Genomic DNA, 20518 nt, shown 5'->3' on the forward strand with positions numbered 1-20518 from the left:
GATGATGGTTCGCGACGCTCAGATAAGAAGCGGAAAGGCAATGACGACCACAAGAAAGGGTCGGGGTCCAAGAAGGGAGATCAACAGTCGGGTGAGAAGCCCAGGTGCAAGGTTTGTAAGAAGCACCATTTCGGGAAATGTAGGCAGGAGTCTAGGTTCCAATCTCAGTAGAAACTATGTGGGATTTGCAAGTCCCCGGATCATAAGGCATTAGATTGCAAGAAACTTAAGGATGCCACCTGCTTCAATTGTAATGAGAAGGGACATATTAGACCCAACTGCCCGAAGCTTGTCAAGAAAACAGAAGATGGAAAGAAGACAAATGCAAGGGTCTTCCGCATGGATGCAAAGGAAGCTATACAGGATGATAATGTCATAACAGGTACTTTTCTCGTTAATGATGTCTACGCAAGGGTTTTATTTGACTCTGGGGCGGATAGGTCCTTTGTAGATAATAAGTTCTGTGAACTGTTGAAATTACCTGTTAAAGTCCTAAGTATGAAATACGAAGTGGAATTAGCTGATGGATCATTAGAAACAGTTTCGACTGTATTAGATGGATGTGTCCTGTCCATTAGGAACCACTCTTTTCCTTTGTCCTTGTTACCCTTTAAGCTAGCAGGCTTTGATGTAGTAATAGGGATGGATTGGTTATCGCATAATCAAGCCCAGATAGTATGCAACAAGAAGCAGGTAGTAATCAAGACCTCATCTGGTGAGCCACTCACTATTCAGGGAGATACTCAACACGGAATGCCAAAGCGTGTGGCCATGCTTAAGGCATCCGGGTGCACGAGTAGGGGTTGTGTCATTTATATGGCACGAGTAACCATTGACGAGAAGAAGCCCAGGATCGAAGACATACCGACCATTTCTGACTATCCCGAAGTTTTTCCGGAGGAACTACCTGGTTTGCCGCCAGATAGGCAGGTGGAGTTTAGGATTGACATCATCCCCGGAGCTGCACCAGTGGCCAGAGCACCATATAGACTAGCACCAACGGAGATGAAAGAATTAAGGACACAGCTAGATGATTTGCTAGCTAAAGGCTTTATTAGACCTAGTTCATCTCCATGGGGAGCGCCAATTCTGTTTGTCAAAAAGAAGGATGGGTCAATGCGTCTATGCATTGATTACTGTGAGCTAAACAAGGTTACTATCAAGAACAGATATCCTTTGCCTAGAATCGATGATCTATTCGACCAACTACAGGGAGCGAGTTACTTTTCCAAGATAGATCTCAGGTCTGGCTATCATCAATTGAAAGTCAAGAAGGAGGATGTACATAAGACCGCGTTTAGAACTCGTTATGGTCATTACGAGTTCCTAGTGATGCCTTTTGGGCTCACTAATGCGCCTGCCGCATTCATGGATCTCATGAACCGCGTATGTAAGCCTTATCTAGATAAATTCGTCATCGTCTTCATTGACGGCATCCTCATCTACTCTAAGAACCAAGCTGACCATGAGGAGCATCTTCGGTGCATTCTCAAGCTACTCCATCAAGAAAAACTCTATGCCAAGTTTTCAAAGTGTGAGTTTTGGCTTCGTGAAGTCCAGTTCCTTGGTCATGTTGTGAGCGAACGTGGAATTCAAGTGGATCCCGCAAAGATAGAAGCTATTATGAACTGGAAAGAGCCAAAGACACCTTCAGAGATTCGTAGCTTCCTAGGCTTGGCTGGGTACTACAGGCGTTTTATTGAAAACTTCTCAAGAATTGCTGCACCCTTAACGTCGTTGACACGTAAGAACATTAAGTTTAATTGGGGGCCTAAGCAGCAAGAATCTTTTGATACCTTGAAGCAGAGGTTGAGTAACGCTCCAGTACTGACTCTACCTGAAGGCATTGAAGAATTTGTGGTGTACTGTGATGCATCACACACCGGAATGGGTTGCGTGTTAATGCAAAAGGGCAAGGTTATAGCCTACGCTTCACGTCAATTAAAGGTGCACGAAAAGAATTACACCACCCATGACTTAGAGTTGGGTGTCGTTGTATTTGCACTAAAGCTTTGGAGGCATTATCTGTATGGGACGAAGTGTGTAATCTATTCCGACCATAAGAGCCTTCAACACCTGTTCAATCAGAAGGATTTGAACATGAGGCAGCGACGATGGATGGAAACCTTGAACGATTATGATTGTGAAATAAGATACCATCCAGGCAAGGCAAATGTAGTCGCAGATGCTTTGAGCAGGAAGGAAAGAGTGAAACCAATAAGGATCAATGCCAAGAGCATTGAAATTAAGAGCAGCTTGAATGAAAGGTTGTTAGCTGCACAAAAGGAAGCTGTGATGGAAGCTAACTATTCCGAGGAGAAATTAGGAGTAACTGAAGAACAGTTGTCCTACGATAAAGACGGAATGTTGAGATTAAATGGATGAATATGGGTTCCTGTATATGGAGGACTTCGTGATGTTATCCTCAAGGAAGCCCACAGTTCCAAGCAAGGTTGGAGAACTCGCTAGTCGCTAGTCGACCGGTGAGGTGGGGACTAGCGACTACTCGGGATTACTCGGGATTAATCAGGATTAACCGGATCGGAACTTTATATGTAAATTTTATTATTTTTATAAATATGTATATATATACTCACACATCCATATCAATATAATACTTAAAAATGTAAAAGTAGTTCAAAGTATAAACTAAACTTACATATAAGTCATAACATAACAAGTCTTAGTACTTAAAATTCAAACATTAACAAATAGCTCAAATGTAATCGTCATCCCCGTAGTGTTCAATGATTTTGACACCATCCGACTCGTATTCAATCTCTTCGTCTACTTCATCCTCTATATCCGACTCAAATTATTCGTCATATTAGGGTAAGGGATAAGGAAAATGGGCTAAAGTTGTAATCTTGGGCCTGTTTTGTAAGGATTTCAAATGGGCCGACTAGGGCGACTTGGGCCGACTAGGGCCGACTAGGGCGGCTTGGACCGGCTTTGACCGACTAGCGATTTTTTGACTGATTAGTAAAAAATTACTCAGTAGGAGGCCGACTAGCGACTAGTCGGCGATTAATCGCTGAGTAATCGCGAGTTTTGCAACAGTGGTTCCAAGTACTCTGTCCATCCTGGAGCTGATAAGATGTACCAGGATTTAAAGGCAAATTATTGGTGGATAGGCTTGAAAAAGTCTATAGCATGTAGCTAAATGCTTGACGTGTGCTAAAGTCAAACCTGAACATCAGAAGCCGTCAGGTCTGCTGCAACAGCCTGAAATTCCCACTTGGAAATGGGAAATGGTAACGATGGACTTCATCACCAAATTGCCTAAGACGCCGAAGGGAAATGATACTATATGGGTCATAGTTGATAGACTGACTAAGTCAGCACACTTCCTGCCCATTAGAGAAACCTTCAGCTCTGACATGCTAGCCCAATTGTACGTAGATAAGATTGTGGCCTTGCATGGTGTACCAGTATCTATTATCTCGGACCGGGATACTAGATACACATCTCATTTCTGGAAGAGTTTCCAACAGTCTCTGGGCACTCAATTGAATTTCAGTACGGCTTACCACCCCCAGACGGATGGGCAGAGTGAGCGTACCATTCAGACGTTGGAAGACATGCTGCGTGCATGTGTGATTGATTTAGGAGGAAGTTGGGACAGGCATTTACCGTTAGTCGAATTCTCCTACAATAATAGCTACCACACTAGCATTAAGGCTGCGCCTTTCGAGGCGCTATGTGACAACCCGAACTTTCAAGGTTTGTATCTTTCATCACGCGATCCTGTTTCTCGATATTTCTACTTTTTTAATATCTATTACAACTATAAAAATTAGTAACCTTTAATTGCTAAAATATTTATAAGTGTATATGTGGGCCGCACCTCAAGTAACCGAAGCCCCCCTTGATCACTAAATATTGACTGTTTGTCAATATGGATCGGTCACTTGGGCTTGAACCCATTACCATGGCCGGCTGATTAATGAACCGCCCTAGTATGCTGCCTATATGTACCTAACATGGTAACTTTTATCACAAGAATTCAAAACCAACCCTACCTTCCCCAAGATATACGTGCGACAGTATGCCCCCTCTTGGTCGAAGCTTCTTGCTCTTAGTGATCAACCCTTGTGCCTAGCATATTTTAATCTTCTGGACGTGATTGACCCAAAGTTGCATTAACAAGTTAAACACTCTACCGAGCAAAACCAAGGTGAGTTCACACTCTTACTAAGGCATGGGATTCCCAAGGGCTTGGGAATGGGATTGAAGGAATGAGATTGACTAGATTCGTACATACACTGTTACTAGACTACCATACCATCGTCCTCGGTTGTGCAGGACACATACGTAAAACCTACGTATACTTATGCTACTCACTGTCCTCAGGTTGCGAAGGACACTCACGTAAAACCTACGTGAACTCATACTCACTACTGCCTCGGTTGTGTCAGGCACTTACGTAAAACCTACGTAAACCCCCGTGTACCCCTATCCTCGGTTGTGAAGGATACTTACGTAAAACCTATGTAAACTTGTACGTATTACTGTTCTCGGGATATGTAGAACACTTATGGTTACGAATAGTCTAGTGGTTATACAACATGGGAAGCCCCCACCAATAGAACACACTATCGGCCCAGTAGAGCCACATGTTACAAACGAACATACTATTACGCATTTACTTTCTGTGAACTCGCTCAACTAGTTGTTGATCTTCTGTTACATGCCTTGCAGGTCGTTAGGTACATGGAGCTTGCACATGGAGGAGCTGGTCGTTGTGGGCTTGGATCGTGATTGTTTCGTTAAACACTTATGACATTTCATACTCAATTATGTTGGGTTTTATTGATACGCTTCCGCTAAACAGTGATAACTTACTTATGTTTTGGGAACACCTTTCATATGGATTTGGTTTGGTTTAATTACAATTGTAGTTACTTTTATTTTATACAATGTTCTATATGATTGGTGGCTTGATCCTGGTCAGTCACGCCTCCAAGCGGTGACACTCCGCAGGTGGATTTTGGGGGTGTGACACGCTATATGGTAGAAAGTGCAGAACGCCCATTTGCTGGGCAGAAGTGGGAGATACGCAATTATCAGGTCCTGACTTAGTCTTCGAAACAACGGAAAAGATTGTCCAAATTCGCGACCGCCTGAAAGCTGCTCGAGATAGGCAGAAGAGCTATGCAGATGAAAGGCGAAAGCCTCTCAAGTTTGAGGTTGGCGATAAGGTTTTGCTCAAAGTATCACCTTGGAAGGGGGTGATGCGATTTGGCAAGAAAGGTAAGTTAAGCCCAAGGTATATAGGACCTTTCGAGATCATCGAATGTGTAGGATCAGTGGCTTATAAGTTGAACTTACCTGAGGAGCTCGATGGTATTCATAATGTATTCCACGTCTGCAATCTAAAGAAATGTCTAGCTGACGAGTCGCTAGTCATACCACACACGGATGTGCATATAGACGAGAGCTTAAAATTTGTGGAAAAACCTGTGTCGATTGAGGATCGACAGGTAAAGAAGCTTCGGAGAAAGCTTGTGCCTATTGTCAAGGTAAAATGGGATGCTCGTAGAGGTCCTGAATATACATGGGAGTTAGAGTCCAAAATGCAAGAGAAATACCCTCAACTGTTTCAGTAAATCTCGAGGTCGAGATTTCTTTTAAGGGGGTGAGGATGTAACACCTCGGAAATTCCAGTCCATTGAAATAAAGACACGTGTCACGAGAGACAGACGTGTCAGAAAAGCCGGATTAAATAAAAGATGTTTGGTAGTATTTTTTTTAAAAGGGCGTCATGTTATTTAAAATACCTCTGAACGACCCAAGGGCGACATGTTATTAAATCACCTCTGAGCGACCCGAATTTTTTAAATCCCAAGATCCTTAAATCATTTGATAAACATCCTACATGATAACCGGTTGGTTCCAAATAAATAAAGTTCCATCTTTATTATTATGGACTTTGGATTTATAAGGTTTGTTGCTAAATAAAATCCTCATAAAAAGGAATCAATATAGTCAATTTCCTTGGCCAACTATTATGAGAATCCAAGACTCATTCTTGGTAAACTTCGTCACTTTGCAAGACCCTCATGAGTTGAAATTGAATGGGAAACATGTAAAAGCATGCTAGGCATGCAATGGCTGATCAAGATGGTCCCACATCTGAAAAAGAGGGACTGATTTCAGAAGTTAGTTTGATTGCTTGGTTAAGACTTAAAAGCTCACAAAATTTTGTCCTCTGGCCATCGGTTACGGACCGCAAAGCCTTAGGCTTACGGTCCGTAAGGAGGGTACCTGGGAGTTTACAGCAAGGTCGGTTACGGACCGTAAAGATTAAAGCTTACGGTCCGTAAGAAAAGCATACGGACCGCAAGGCCATGTGCTTACGGTCCGTAAGGGGGTCGCTGGCAGCAGATTTTGGACAGCTGCCTGTTCAACCTGTTAACCGACTTAAAACGTAAATATTTGAAACCAGGGGCTTGCTAGGCAGTATTTAGCTCTCTAGGAACACCTGGGATGATCCCCCAACCATTGTAGACTTGTGTGTCACAATCTTGGATCTCTTGGCTCACTATATAAGGACTTGAATGGTAACCATTGTCACTTGCTAACTTGGGACTTTGGTTCAAGACATCTCTGGAGCTTTCCTGGACTACAACAAATCTTCTTAGGCACCTTAAGCATTCTTAGGACTCTTGTAAGTGTCCTTAAACCCCTCTAATTACTTTTAGCTTAGTTAATTAGCTAAAAGTCAAACCATCGTAATTAAGGTTTGACTTCGTGATTACTTATAATGTGCTCTGTCAAATCACGAATTAAAGATACCTTTAAGTAGGTAATTATGTGGGTAACAAACCCTTAAAAGGGTATTTCCAGATTCCCACTTTAAGCATGCAAATTGTCGAGTCAAAGCTAACTATAAAAAGTCAACAGAACGCTTAACTTCAAATTAACTTATAATTAGCAATGTAGGTTACATGCAATCTGTTTGATCATTAAAATAACTTGGTAATTAATGTAAGAACATGTTCCAACATGTTCAACTCGACAATTTTCAGTTTAGGCTCGGTTTGGAACCGAAAGTCGCAAAGTTTGACTTCTGCTTTGACTTTCAGTTCTGACCCGTTTAAGCCAAGATTAGGATTGCCTTAGAGCTTCTTTTGAACCTATTTTCATATTAGTATAACTCTCTGAGTTTATACAACCCGGTTCAATAGATATCCTATTCACATGCATGTTTCCGTTAATTGCTTATATGTTGACCATTATGCCCATTTGACCTTAAAACATGATTTTTGAAAATGTAAAAGAGTAGGCACCTTAGTTGCTAATTTATAAACTTGCACCCAAAATTTGAAGTCAGTTTGAGGTCTAGATTAAGAGTTATGCTCAATAGCGTAATTAAGAGCTTCTTTACTAATTAATTGGCGTAAATTACGTATAACCTATTAAAACCCAAATTTTTATACCAAAATTTTTACCCACTGTTATAAAATAATATTTTGGGAATTTTGAAGATTTTTATTTATTTTTAGGCTGAGCATAACTTAGTATTCTAAGGTTCATTCGGTTTATGCCGGTTTTGCCCTTTTTAGCCATAAAATGAGTTTTACAAAACCTTTTGACCTCAAACCAATTTCTACTGATTTGTTATGATAAATATATTATTTTGAGCCTTCTGGAATATTAAAAATATCAGCTTTTTACAGAAAACCCGGAAATGGCTCCAAATCGCCTTTTTAGGCATTTTTAACACATAAGTGTGTACTAGAACCTTATTAAGCCTAAAGGATTGAACCTACTGATGTGATTAGCAAGTTTTTATATTTTAAACAGTAGGCAAATGTTTTGAACTCAGAATTCCAGACTTGACCTTTTAGGAACTTGTGAAATTACCAAAATGCCCCTACGATGCATAGTAAGGTTAAAGATAATAAATTTCACATAATTTTGATACACTACTTTTATAACTTAGTAAATTAAGTATATTTACTAATGTAATCAGACCTGTAACTCAGGTCATTAATTTAACTCTTTTACACCTTAGAAAATGACCAAAACGCCCTTATGAGGCATAGTTTGGTTTAAAATCATTTGGGGCATAATGGAAGGTATCATTCTGATATCACAACATATTTTAAGCATAATAACTTCAGAAACTTGTATTTAACTCCTATGGTTACTCGTTACGTATTATACGCGTTCGGATCGGCTTATGTGGTAAATTTGACCCTTATAGTCGAAATGGGTCAAACCATATCTTTTTGGTCTCAAAATTCAAAATGTGATTATATTACCCATATAAAACAAGTGTGCAAGCTTGTTGGGTCAAAACCACATTCTTAAACGGTCTTCGCCTTATTGTGCGTTTAAAACCGAAATCTTTATATAAAACTAACCGGTCTAAGCTTAAGACCCGTTAGGATTCTAATAGGTTATTAAAACCTTAATTTCCAGATCTAGGAGCCCAGTAAAAGCTACTTGCACTCGTTATATTTGGTTTATACTTGCTCAGGTAAATACATTTAACTTATTTTCCCTATACGGGCTTGGGGTACGGTATATAAAATACCGCTTGGTAGGGGAATTGACCTTAACCAGCTGATGGTTAAGTGCTGTCAAATTAACTCGTTTGAAAATGCTGTTTTGTTTGTTTAACGCCTTTGGGGGTTTAATGACCGTGTCCCGGATATCCTTGGCATCATTCCATGAATGGCCACGACCTTAGCACACGGGTGTAGGCGTACACCCGTAGTGCATTTTATTGCGTATAATCGTCGGCACGGGAGGAGTCTCACGGCGTTTTATATTAAGTGGTGTGTCTATTGAGCTTTAACCCGGCACGACCCGGGCTACTGAACGCAGAACAAACATGTAATTCTTTTACAAGATTATTAAGCAAATAATTATCCCAAGTTATAAAAAGTTTTATGCCACGTGCATTTAAATCAATTTTAAACATTTTTAAAATGAGTCAGTTGAATTGTATTTACCAGTGTAAACTGACGTATTTTCCAAAAAGACTAAGTGCAGGTACTACGCGAAATAGGCTGGTCACTCCTTAAGCATCCATAGAGTCTCGCAAGCTTAGGATGCATGAAGTCTGTTGAAATGGAGTTTCCTTTTTGTTTGATTCTGCCTGTGGATTTTATTTCGACATTTTGTGATACTTGGATATTACAATAAATTTTAAGTTGAAATAAATCTATCTTTGCTTCCGCTGTGCATTATAATTTGTGATTGTTTGACTATGACGATATCAACAACGTCACGATAATCCCCCACCGGACCCACCGGTGACACGTGGAAATTAGGGATGTGACATATCCCCAACATGTGGGTTATTTATTATTTAGCATTTGCTTCTGTCGGGTGTATACCTACACCCCGTGCATAGGTCGTGGCCATTAATAACTTAAATGAGCCGAGGATATCCAGGACACGGTCGTTAACCCCCAATGTTTATGTTATCAAACAAAACAAATTCAAACGGGTTATGCAAATTTAATAAATCACAATCCGATTAAATGATCTCATACCCAACCAAGCGGTAATAATTTACCGTATCTCAAGCCCGTATAAGGGAAAATAAGTTAAAAAGTATTTACCAGAGTTAATTATGCAAGGATTGCTACTCAGCCGTATATTCCTAAGGCTCTATGCACGTATCTTCTACTGAGACTACTTAATTTGTAAGGAAGGTTTTATTAACCTATTAGGATACTAACGGTTCTTATTTAAGTCAAAGACTTAGACCGGTTAGTTTTAAGGATACTTTACGGTTCGAAACGCAAGATTAAGCGGAGACCGAAATGGAATGTAATTTAGACCCAACAAGTATGAATACTTGTATAATATGGGTGAACTAAATACATACTGGATTTGAAGTTTGAATGACAAGGTTAAATCCGTTTCGGCTAATTTATGCAAACTAGTTACATAAACCGAACTGAACGCGTATAAGCATAACGGGTAACCGAATGAACCATATACAAGTTCCATATATTATTATGCTTAAAATATGTTAAGACATCAGTAGGATGTCAACATATATGCCCAAAAAGAATTTAAAACCGAATTAAGCCTCATAAGGGCGTTTTGGTCATTTTAGGATTTTTAAAAAGGGGTTTATAGGTAAACTGATGTTCTGGTCAAAAACATTCTATAAAAATATTTATTTTATGATGTTATAATAGTAGGATATCACACATATGTGTGGTTTACCATTTATGGCCAAACTATGCTTTGAAAGGGTATTTTGGACATTTCACATATGCTTTTAAGGACATAATTGGAATTCTGAGTTCATGACTTATACGTACTGTAAGAATATTTCAAATCATTTATAAAATCAGTAGGTAACAAGTCTTGGGTGCTAAATATGATTTTAAACCATACTATGCACCTAATTAGCGTAAAAGCCGATATTTAATGATATTTATAAGGTTTATGTTATTCTGAGATTTTGACCAACCTTGAATGGTCAAAACATTTTATTTTTCATATTAGATCAGTAGGAAATGGTTTGGCATGTTAATTATTTGTAAAACTTATTTTATTCACAAAAAGGGTATTATCGACAATTATAAGCTTTATACACGAACTCTATGTTAAGGTCAGTATATAATCTGATCCAACATTCCAAAATTCCTAAAAATGACATCATAATAGTAGGTTAAGACTTTTGTCCCAAAATTTATGTTTAAGCATGATTTATACACCGAAGGGTATTTTAGTCTATATAGAAGCTTAATTTACGATCTTTTGCATAACATCAGTTTATGACCAGAATGTAAGTGTCAAAACATTTTAAATATGTTTACTTATCAGTACCTAATCCATTTGCATGTTCATTTATTTAAAAATCCTACTTTTAGACCATAAGGGCATAATTGTCATTAATAAGCATAATAATGGAAACATGCATATAATTCAGAATTTCTAAGTGACCATGCAATATAATCTCAGAGGGTTTTACTACAACATTATATGGTCACAATGGAAGCTTAAAACATAAAGGAATTAAGCTAAATCGGGTCAGAACTGAAAGTCAAAGCAAAAGTCGAGCTTTTGCGACTTTCGGTTGCGAACCGAGCTTAAACTTAGAATTGTCGGGTTGAACATGTTTAAACATGTTCTAATAATATTTACCAAGTTGTTTAAGTGACAAAATATGATTTATAACCTCTACATTATCAGTTATGATTATTATTTAAAAATTTGACTAGTTTGATGTTTTAATTAATTACTTTGACCCTACAATTAACTAAGTAAACGTGATAATTAGGAGGTGCCCTTTTGAGGGATTAACACCTACCTAATTATGATCAAGTAGCCATATTCGCTCGAACAATGGCTGGACCATTTAGGTATAAACCAAAGGCCAAACCTGTTTTACGACAACTTTGACTTTCGGTCTTTAAATGCATAAAAACCGAACTAGAATGGCAAAGGACACTTACAAAGGGTCCTAGCTCAAACTTTAAACTAAAGGAAGCTTCCTTTTTGATCAGGAACCTCAGAAGAGAGTGGGAAAGATTGAATTTGAATGAGCAAGTAAATGAGGCACTTGAAGCTCCTATTTATAGTTGAAGAAGGTGCTCAAGGATCAAGCCAGGTGTTATGGATGTCCAGAGATCATCACAGGTGTCCTAGCTGATTTCTAAAACCATCAAAAAGCTGCTGGTTTTGAATTATGTGTGTATAAGGTGACAAACCTGCAGCTGTCCAAAACTTTTACCCAGATACACTCCAAAACTTTTACCCAGATACATTCCTTACGGACCGTAAGCCTGAATCTTTACGGTCCGTAACCGCTTTTGAATTGTTTCGCCCAGATACAGTCCTTACGGACCTTAAGCCTGAATACGACCCGTAAGCGATTGATCAGAGAACTAGAATTTTGAAACTTTACATATTTAGCCCCTCAACTTTTATAATCATTATCAATAATTCCCGAGAGCATGATATAACATTATGAAGCTCCAGGTTTGGTAAAAGGTCACTCAGAGGCATAAATTAGCATGTTGACACTTTCAGTCCCTCCGCATACGTATTTTCCATGTTTGTCAAGTTTAGTCCTTCGGAATAAATCCTTTACACGTTTAGGGTTTAGGACACGTGTCTTTATATAATTAGAAATGATTTTACGAGGTGTTACATTCTCACCCCCCTTAAAAGAAATCTCGACCCTGAGATTTACTGAAATAAGTGAGGGTACTTCTGTCGCATAGTGGACTCGACCTCCCACGTATATTCAGGGCCTCTACAAGCATCCCATTTCACTTTTACAATCGGTACATGCTTCCTTTGGAGCTTTTTAACCTGTCAATCTTCGATTGATAAAGGTCTTTCAACAAACCTCAGGCTTTCATCAATCTGTACGTCTTTATGAAACATTGCTAGTGATTCATCAGCTAGACACTTCTTTAAATTACAGACGTGGAACACATTGTGAATTCCACTAAGCTCCTCAGGCAAGTTTAGCTTATAAGCTACACTCCCGACACATTTGATGATCTCGAATGGTCCTATGTACCTTGGGCTTAGCTTGCCCTTCTTACCAAAACGCATCACACCCTTCCAGGGTGATACCTTTAGTAAGACTTTGTCTGCTACCTCAAACTTTAGAGGTTTTCGCCTCTTATCTACATAGCTTTTCTGCCTATCTCTGGCAGCTTTTAGGAGATCACGAATTTGGACAATCTTGTCCGTTGTTTTAAGGACTATCTCAGGTCCTGATTATTGAGCTTCCCCAACTTCTGCCCAACAGACGAGCGTTCTTCATTTTCTTCCGTATAAAGCCTTAAAAGGCGCAGCCTGAATACTGGTATGGTAACTGTTATTGTAGGAGAAGTCAATTAGGGGAAGGTGGTCATCCCAACTACCACCTAAATCAATGACACATGCGCGAAGCATGTCTTCCAATGTTTGAATTGTACACTCATTTTGCCCATCTGTTTGAGGATGGTAAGTAGTACTGAAATTCAAACGAGTGCCCAAAGATTGTTGGAAACTTTTCCAGAAATGAGAAGTGTATCTAGTATCTCTATCGGATACAATAGATACTGGCACTCCGTGGAGAGATACAATCTCGTCCACATATAACTGAGCTAGTTTATCGGAGCTATGAGTCTCCTTGATGGGTAAGAAATGAGCTGACTTAGTCAGTCTGTCAACTATAACCCATATTGTATCATTTCCATGCCTAGTTTTAGGTAACTTGGTAATGAAATCCATGGTTACCATCTCCCACTTCCATGTGGGAAGTTCTAACTGTTGCAGCAAACCTGACGGCTTTTGATGTTCGTCTTTAATCTGAGCGCATGTCATACATTTAGCTACGTGTGTGGCTATGGATTTCTTCAAACCCATCCACCAATAGTTGGCCTTTAGATCTTGATACATCTTGTCACCCCCAGGATGAACTGAGTATCTTGAAATATCAGCTTCCTGAAGGATTATATCTCTAAGTCCTCCACGAATAGGAACCCAGATTCTACCATTTAATTTAAGGATTCCGTCTTTGCCAGGTGACAACTGATCAACAGTTGCACCTAACTTCTCACTTGGAAGGTTAGCTTCCAATACAGATTCTTTTTGAGCAGCTAACAGCCTTTCATTCAAGTTGTTCTTAAGTTTGATACTCTTGGCATTAATCTGTATAGGTTTAATCCTTTCCTTTCTGCTTAATGCATCTGCGACTACATTCACTTTACTAGGATGGTAGCGAATTTCACAATCGTAGTCATTTAAGGTTTCCATCCAACGGCGTTGCCTCATATTGAGATCCTTTTGATTAAACAAGTGTTGAAGACTTTTGTGATCTGAGTATATCACACATTTAGTTCCATACAAGGTAGTGTCTCCATAACTTAAGTGCAAATACAACGGCACCCAATTCTAGGTCGTGGGTGGTGTAATTATTTTCGTGCACTTTCAGTTGTCGTGATGCGTAGGTAATCACCTTGCCTCTTTGCATAAGCACACAGCCCATACCGGTGTGTGAAGCATCACAATAAACAACGAACTCTTCTATTCCTTCAGGCAATGTTAATACTGGAGCATTGCTCAACTTTTGCTTGAGGATTTCAAAAGACTCCTGCTGTTTAGGACCCCCATCAAACTTCACATTCTTGTGGGTCAGAAAAGTTAGCGGCGCAGCTATTCTTGAGAAGTTTTCGATGAACCTTCTGTAATATCCTGCTAATCCCAAGAAACAACGGATTTCAGTAGGTGTCTTAGGTGCTTCCCAGTTTATGATTACTTCTAACTTAGCGGGATCCACTTGTATACCACGCTCGCTTACAACATATCCAAGGAATTGGACTTCACGAAGCCAAAATTCGCACTTAGAGAATTTAGCGTAAAGCTTCTCCCATTGTAGCAGTCCTAGGATGCACCGAAGGTGTTTCTCATGATCAGCTTGATTACGAGAATAGATAAGTATGTCATCTATAAAGACAATGACAAAGTTATCTAGGTACGGCTTGCAGACTCGATTCATGAGATCCATGAATGCTGCAGGTGCGTTAGTGAGCCTGAAAGGCATCACTAAGAACTCATAGTGGTCGTATCTTGTCCTAAACGCAATTTTAGGTACATCTTCAGTTCTAACTTTGAGTTGATGATACCCTGACCTTAAATCAATCTTCGAGAAGAAGCTTGCCCCTTGAAGTTGATCGAACAGATTGTCGATCCTGGGCAATGGATAACGATTCTTGATTGTTACCTTGTTTAGCTCACGGTAATCAATGCACAAACGCATTGAACAATCCTTCTTATTTACAAACAATATGGGTGCTCCCCATGGTGACGAGCTAGGTTGTATAAAACCCTTTTCCAGTAAGTCATCCAATTGGGTTCTTAGCTCTTTCATTTCTGTTGGTGCTAACCGGTAAGGAGCTCATGCAATTGGTGCTGCTCCTTGCAGGATATCAATCCTGAACTCTACTTGTCTCTCAGGAGGTAATCCAGGTTCGTCAGGGAAGACATCCGGATACTCAGAAATGATTGGAATGTCTTCTATCTTAGGTTTCGGATCATCTACTGTCACCTGTGCCATGTAGATGACACATCTGCTTTTCAGGCACTTGGATGCTTTGAGTATAGATACATTGTCGGGCAATCCATAGTGCGTATCTCCATGAATGGTGATCGACTCATCAGATGGGGTTTTGATGTTGACTTGTTTCTTATCGCAGGCAATCTGGGCTTGGTTACGTAACAACCAATCCATGCCTAAAACTACATCAAACCCAGTCAATTTCATTGGCAAAAGAGATAGCGGGATTGAATAATTCTTCATGGATATAAAGCATCCATCAAGAAGAGTTGAAGCGGTTTCTAAGGTACCATCTGCGAGTTCTACCTCATATTTAATGTCTAGAGTTTTAATTGGCAGATTCAGCAATTTACTAAATTTAAGGTCTACAAACGACATATCAGCACCTGAATCAAATAAAACTCTAGCATAAATATCATTAATGAGGAAGGTGCCTGTTATAACTTTATCATCATTCACTGCCTCCTTGGCGTTCATCTGAAACACCCTAGCATTTGTCTTCTTCGCCTCATCAAGCTTCTTGGTGTTCTTAGGGCAGTTAGTCTTAATGTGCCCTTTTTCATTGCAACCATAGCAGGTTGCATCTTTCAAGTTTCGGCACTCCAGAGATTTGTGCCCTTTCTTCTTACAGATTCCACAAGGCTTGGCTTGTGGATCTAGATTGCATTTCCCAAAATGCCTTTTGTCACAGTTCTTACACCTGGGCTTGTTACCAGACTGATCCTTCTTAAACCCAGAGTTTCCCTTCTTCTTGTTGTTTGACTGGTGGGACTGATCATCCTCTCTCTTTCTCTTTCCATCCTCAGTGGTCTTCCTTGACTTACTCCTTGTAAGTGGTGGGCTATGAAGCCTTGACATTCCCCTTGCTTTCAGGGGCTAAACCACCAATGAAGCGCGCAATGCGCTTAGGCTCTGGAGTAACCAGGTATGGAACGAGTCGGGACATTGAGTTAAAACTGGTAACATAGGATCTACAATCCAGATCTTTCATAACTAAAGTGAGGAAATCACTCTCCACCTTCTCCACTTCGTGCTGTGGACAGTAGGTGTCTTTCCCAAGTTCAACAAACTTAACCCAAGAGAGGTTATACAACAGAATTTTCCCTGTGGATTGCACCAGTGCTTTCCACTATATCAGGGCGTCACCTTTAAAGGACTGAGACACAAACTTCACAATGTCCTCCTTGGCACACCCACTGATATCTACAACTGTCTCCATCTCATCCAGCCATTTCATACAATCAATGGCTCCTTTTTCCCCAGTGAAATCTCTTGGTTTACAAGAGATAAAATGTTTGTAAGTACATCCCTTGTTATACCGGGGAGCCTGATTAAACACAATCTGCTTTTGGGATTCACTTTTCTGATTGGATGAGTGTTGAGATTCATCCTTTTTCGACGTATGCGGCTTCGATAGGGACTTAGAATGAGTTTTCGATCGAGCCTCACTTGACTCTTTGAATACCTCGTTCACAGCTTTAGTAACTGTCGTGTTTATCATGGCTTGAAGTTCGGCGCCAGTAACATTCAGCCTTGTATCATTGTTCCCATCAACTGGGTGACTATTAGCTTCATCGGAGCCAGCCATGATTTGAATGCTATAATCAAGTAATAATGATTTGTTTAGTTATCATATAATGAGTCATCGTATTTGATGATTAGATAGCCATGGTATAAATAACCATAGAGGCCAATAAGGAAGTATGCTTGAAATTATTTGATTATAATATGCCTAGGTTACAAATGAACCATTATTGCCATTTATACAGGATATAATCCTTTATATTTATTAGACATGGGACATATGTCAAAACTGTCAATGTCGTATAGACATTTTCATATAGCACAAAAGGCTTGTCTCAAAGGACATTTAGATGGCACAAAAGGTCTTGTCACTAGGAAAATTTAAAATATGACTTTGATCTTTTTAGATCGAAGACTTTAAGGGTCAAACATAGTTCATTGCCTTTTGACAAAAAGTTACAGGCTATAACTATCTTTGTCATGAAAACAATATAAGTTGGTCCGTAGGCAGAATGAATAACATCTCTAATGGATGTTTTAGTATCATATTCGGTGTTTCTAGCCATGATTCACATTGATCATTTAGGCTATATAAGGGCTTGGAAAGATCCAAGTACTTTGAAGGCTGGTGTGGTTTCTCAAGTCACACTGCCCGGAGTGTTAACATGTTTTTAGATGTTAACAAGAATTTATTGTCTTAAGAGGTTACACCATCATAGCCATTGACATTTTTGGCTATGTTATACCTTTAAGAATATCTTTTGAAATTTTTAAGCAGATCAATTAAAATTGAAATGATTGTTTGCATGTTGATGTAATGAAAATACATATAAATGAATTTAAAAAAAAATTCCATTAATAGTACTAAGGATTATAAGAACTGCCCTAAACAGGTCTTTGAAATAAATTGTGCACGCAGGGACTAAAAAGAAAGAAACCAGGGACTGATACTAAAACGAAATGTCCACGCAGGGACTTAATTTAAATAACAAATACAAAATAAATAAATTAAAGGTCTTCAATGATCCTTTTTCTTTCCCATAATAAATTTCGCAAGACCTTTAAGAAACTTATGGTTCTTCCTATCACGTTTTTCCACCCTACATTCAACCTCTTCCACCCTTTGTAAGATTTCTTGTTGCTGTTGTTGGGGTGGAGGTTGAGGTTGTGGTTGTTGCTGATATGGAGGGTATTGATACCCTTGGACAGCATACCCAGTTGGGTATGCTGGTGGAAACGGCGAAGGATAGAGGGCGTTGTAGTTAACTGCCTCGACATATGGGTCGTAGGCAGGAGGTTGATAATGGTAACCAGTTGGAGCTTATGGCTTAAACGGGTTATACCCAGTCGGACCTGGGTAGGTAGGTATTGGGTTTTCATAACCCATTGGAGGTGGCGGTGGTGCAAAGGTGGCCGGTGTGGTATCGATCTCCGGCACAGTATGTAAAGGTTCACCCATTTGTGGATTTTCTGGAATCGGAGGGTAGTTGCTAGAAGCCTGAGGAGAACTAATTCTTGGTCCCCCTCTCACGGACATGTGTGCGTTTCTCCTCCATCTTGGTGGTTCAGGAGGTGGCAGAGGTGGTTCCTCCGCTGGTAGAGGTGGTGGTGTAACTGCTTGAAAGTGCGGGTCCTCTAATGGAGGTTGTGGTGGAGCGTTGTGGAATGAAGGGGTGTTTACAAAATCCCACTGCCCAAACCATTCTTTATAAGTATCGGGACCTCGGTAGGGAGATCCCGCAAAAGAAGAACCGCTAGAAATATCAATGGGATGCGTAGGCGTCCCAGAAGGTGGCATTTGTGGATCCGGATCATCATCCATATCCATATCTTGCAAGAAGTGGCCTTCGGGGCCCAACGGGTTATATCCTGTTGGTGCGTTGATATAATCATCAGGGTTAAAGTGGCCCTGTGAGTAAGAACGATGGGAATCAGAATGATGGGACGAGTGGTGAAATGAGTGTGAGTGCAGCGAATGCTGTGAGTGATGTGAATGTTGGGGCTCGTCTGGTTGTAGCAGCCCGAAGGAGTGATGGTAGGAAGGTAAGGTGCTAAGCGAAACGGATCGTCTCGCTGGTTCGAGAGAATGTCTCCAATCATCATGTGAATCGGAGCTGAATGAAGCTGAAGGCGTACGTCTATGAGAGGGTCCGGCATGACTGGATGGTCCCCCTCTCATGGGACCTTTTCCTTTACCCCTGACATGTGGCGGCATTGTTTTATAAAACCTTTCAATAAACAAGAAAACAACATATATAAATAAAAATGAAGGTTAAGAATATTCCTAGGTCATTTGCCTAGACTCGGAAGTCTAAGGAATGTGCTATTGTGTCATTGAGATTAAACACAAAAGGCTAGTGTTTAATTCCCTCAATGTTGGCTCTGATACCAACCTGTCACACCCCGATATTTCACATATTTCTGGTGGGCCTGGTGGGGAGTATCGTGACGTAGTTGATATCATCATAGACACTTAAACACAATTATAGCACAGCGGAAGGCTTGGAAGTTAAATACTATTACAATCCGTCTGTATATTCTTTCGTTTGAACTTTGAACATTATGGGTTGTAATAGTATTTAACTTCCAAGCCTTCCACTATGCTATAATTGTGTTTAATTGTCTATGATGATATCAACTACATCACGATACTCCCCACCGGGCCCACCGGAAAAATGTGGAAATATATGGGTGTGACATTATTGAACTTAGGGTGAGCGGAGAGGTGTCGTAAACACCTCGGTAAAGCGGGTTACCGATCGGTAACACCGCCGCCAATGGTGTTTACCGATCGGTGACACAGTGAGAGCGGTGAAGCTTTACCGATCGAGAAAGGGGGTTGGTTTTGACCGTTGGAGACTTCAATGACTATATTGCCGTTTAAAACAAAAAAAATAATTTTTTTAAAATTTAACTATAAATAGCAAACATTTAAATTCATACCCAAACACACTCAAATTCATACCCAAACCAAACCAAAAAATACCAAACATTTACCCAATCATTCCAAAACAAAATGGCGGATGAAATCCCATTGTTTTTTCCACCCGATAGTAGCGACGAATCATCCGGTAGTAGCATTCTTTTTTCCCAAAATCTCATCGAAGAAGCCGAACTTCAAGACATGGGTACATCTAATCGAAGGAGATATATTGAACGTCAACGTGAGCTTGGGCATGAGACACTCATGGCGGATTATTTTGTCGAAGGCCCGAAATACAACGAAGCTATTTTTTGGCATAGGTTCCGTATGTTGAAACGTTTTTTTCTAAAAATTGTGAGCGACGTGGAAGCGAACGACTCGTGGTTTCAAGAGGGCCTCGATGCGCGAGGTAAGAAGGGCTTTACGCCATTGCAAAACGTTACATCAGCTATTAAACAGCTTGCAACTGGTAGCCCTCTAGACGAGAACGACGAGTACTTGCATATGGCAGAAAGAACTTCCCGCGAGTGCCTAGAATATTTTTGCGATACGGTTTACAAAATATACACTTCGGAGTTCTTACGTAGACCGACAAGCCACGACATGGCACTTTTATACGACGCTCATGAGGAAAAACATCACCTTCCTGGTATGTTCGGAAACCTTGATTGCACCCATTTCGTTTGGCGAACGTGTCCCACAGAGCTTCGAGGCAAGTATATGAGAGGAGATCACTGATACCCGACTGTTATGCTCGAAGCGATTGCATCTCAAGATTTATGGGTTTGGCATGCTTTTTGCGATCCACCAGGTTCACATAACGATATCAATGTGCTACAACAATCTCCATTATTTTACGGAATGAAATGGAACTGTGCCTAAATGTCCATTTTACGTTAACAACCATTTATAAAAAAACGTGGTTATTTGCTCGTGGATGGAATCGACCCTACATGGTCCGTGTTTGTGAAATCGATCTTATACCCTCATGAAGTAGACAAAAAGAAATTCAAGAGGCAACACGAGGCGGCAAG

General features: G+C 40.1%; 2 protein-coding genes across 2 annotated transcripts; one reads left to right on the plus strand and one right to left on the minus strand.

The window, feature by feature from the left end:
- Positions 1-17882: 17882 nt before the first annotated feature.
- On the minus strand, positions 17883-18776 carry LOC110919974 (leucine-rich repeat extensin-like protein 5). The gene has a single exon (XM_022164220.1). The coding sequence runs from the start codon at positions 18774-18776 to the stop codon at positions 17883-17885; it is 894 nt and encodes a 297-aa protein (XP_022019912.1).
- Positions 18777-19577: 801 nt separating this feature from the next.
- LOC110919975 lies at positions 19578-20222 on the plus strand. Its single transcript, XM_022164221.1, has one exon. The coding sequence runs from the start codon at positions 19578-19580 to the stop codon at positions 20220-20222; it is 645 nt and encodes a 214-aa protein (XP_022019913.1).
- Positions 20223-20518: the final 296 nt, after the last annotated feature.

Source organism: Helianthus annuus, chromosome 9 (assembly GCF_002127325.2).
Source record: "Helianthus annuus cultivar XRQ/B chromosome 9, HanXRQr2.0-SUNRISE, whole genome shotgun sequence".
NCBI lineage: Eukaryota > Viridiplantae > Streptophyta > Magnoliopsida > Asterales > Asteraceae > Helianthus > Helianthus annuus.

Coding starts and splice junctions, on each gene's coding strand:
- LOC110919975 (XM_022164221.1), top strand. CDS start 19,578: ATGGCGGATGAAATCCCATTGTTTTTTCCACCCGATAGTAGCGACGAA.
- LOC110919974 (XM_022164220.1), bottom strand. CDS start 18,776: ATGCCGCCACATGTCAGGGGTAAAGGAAAAGGTCCCATGAGAGGGGGA.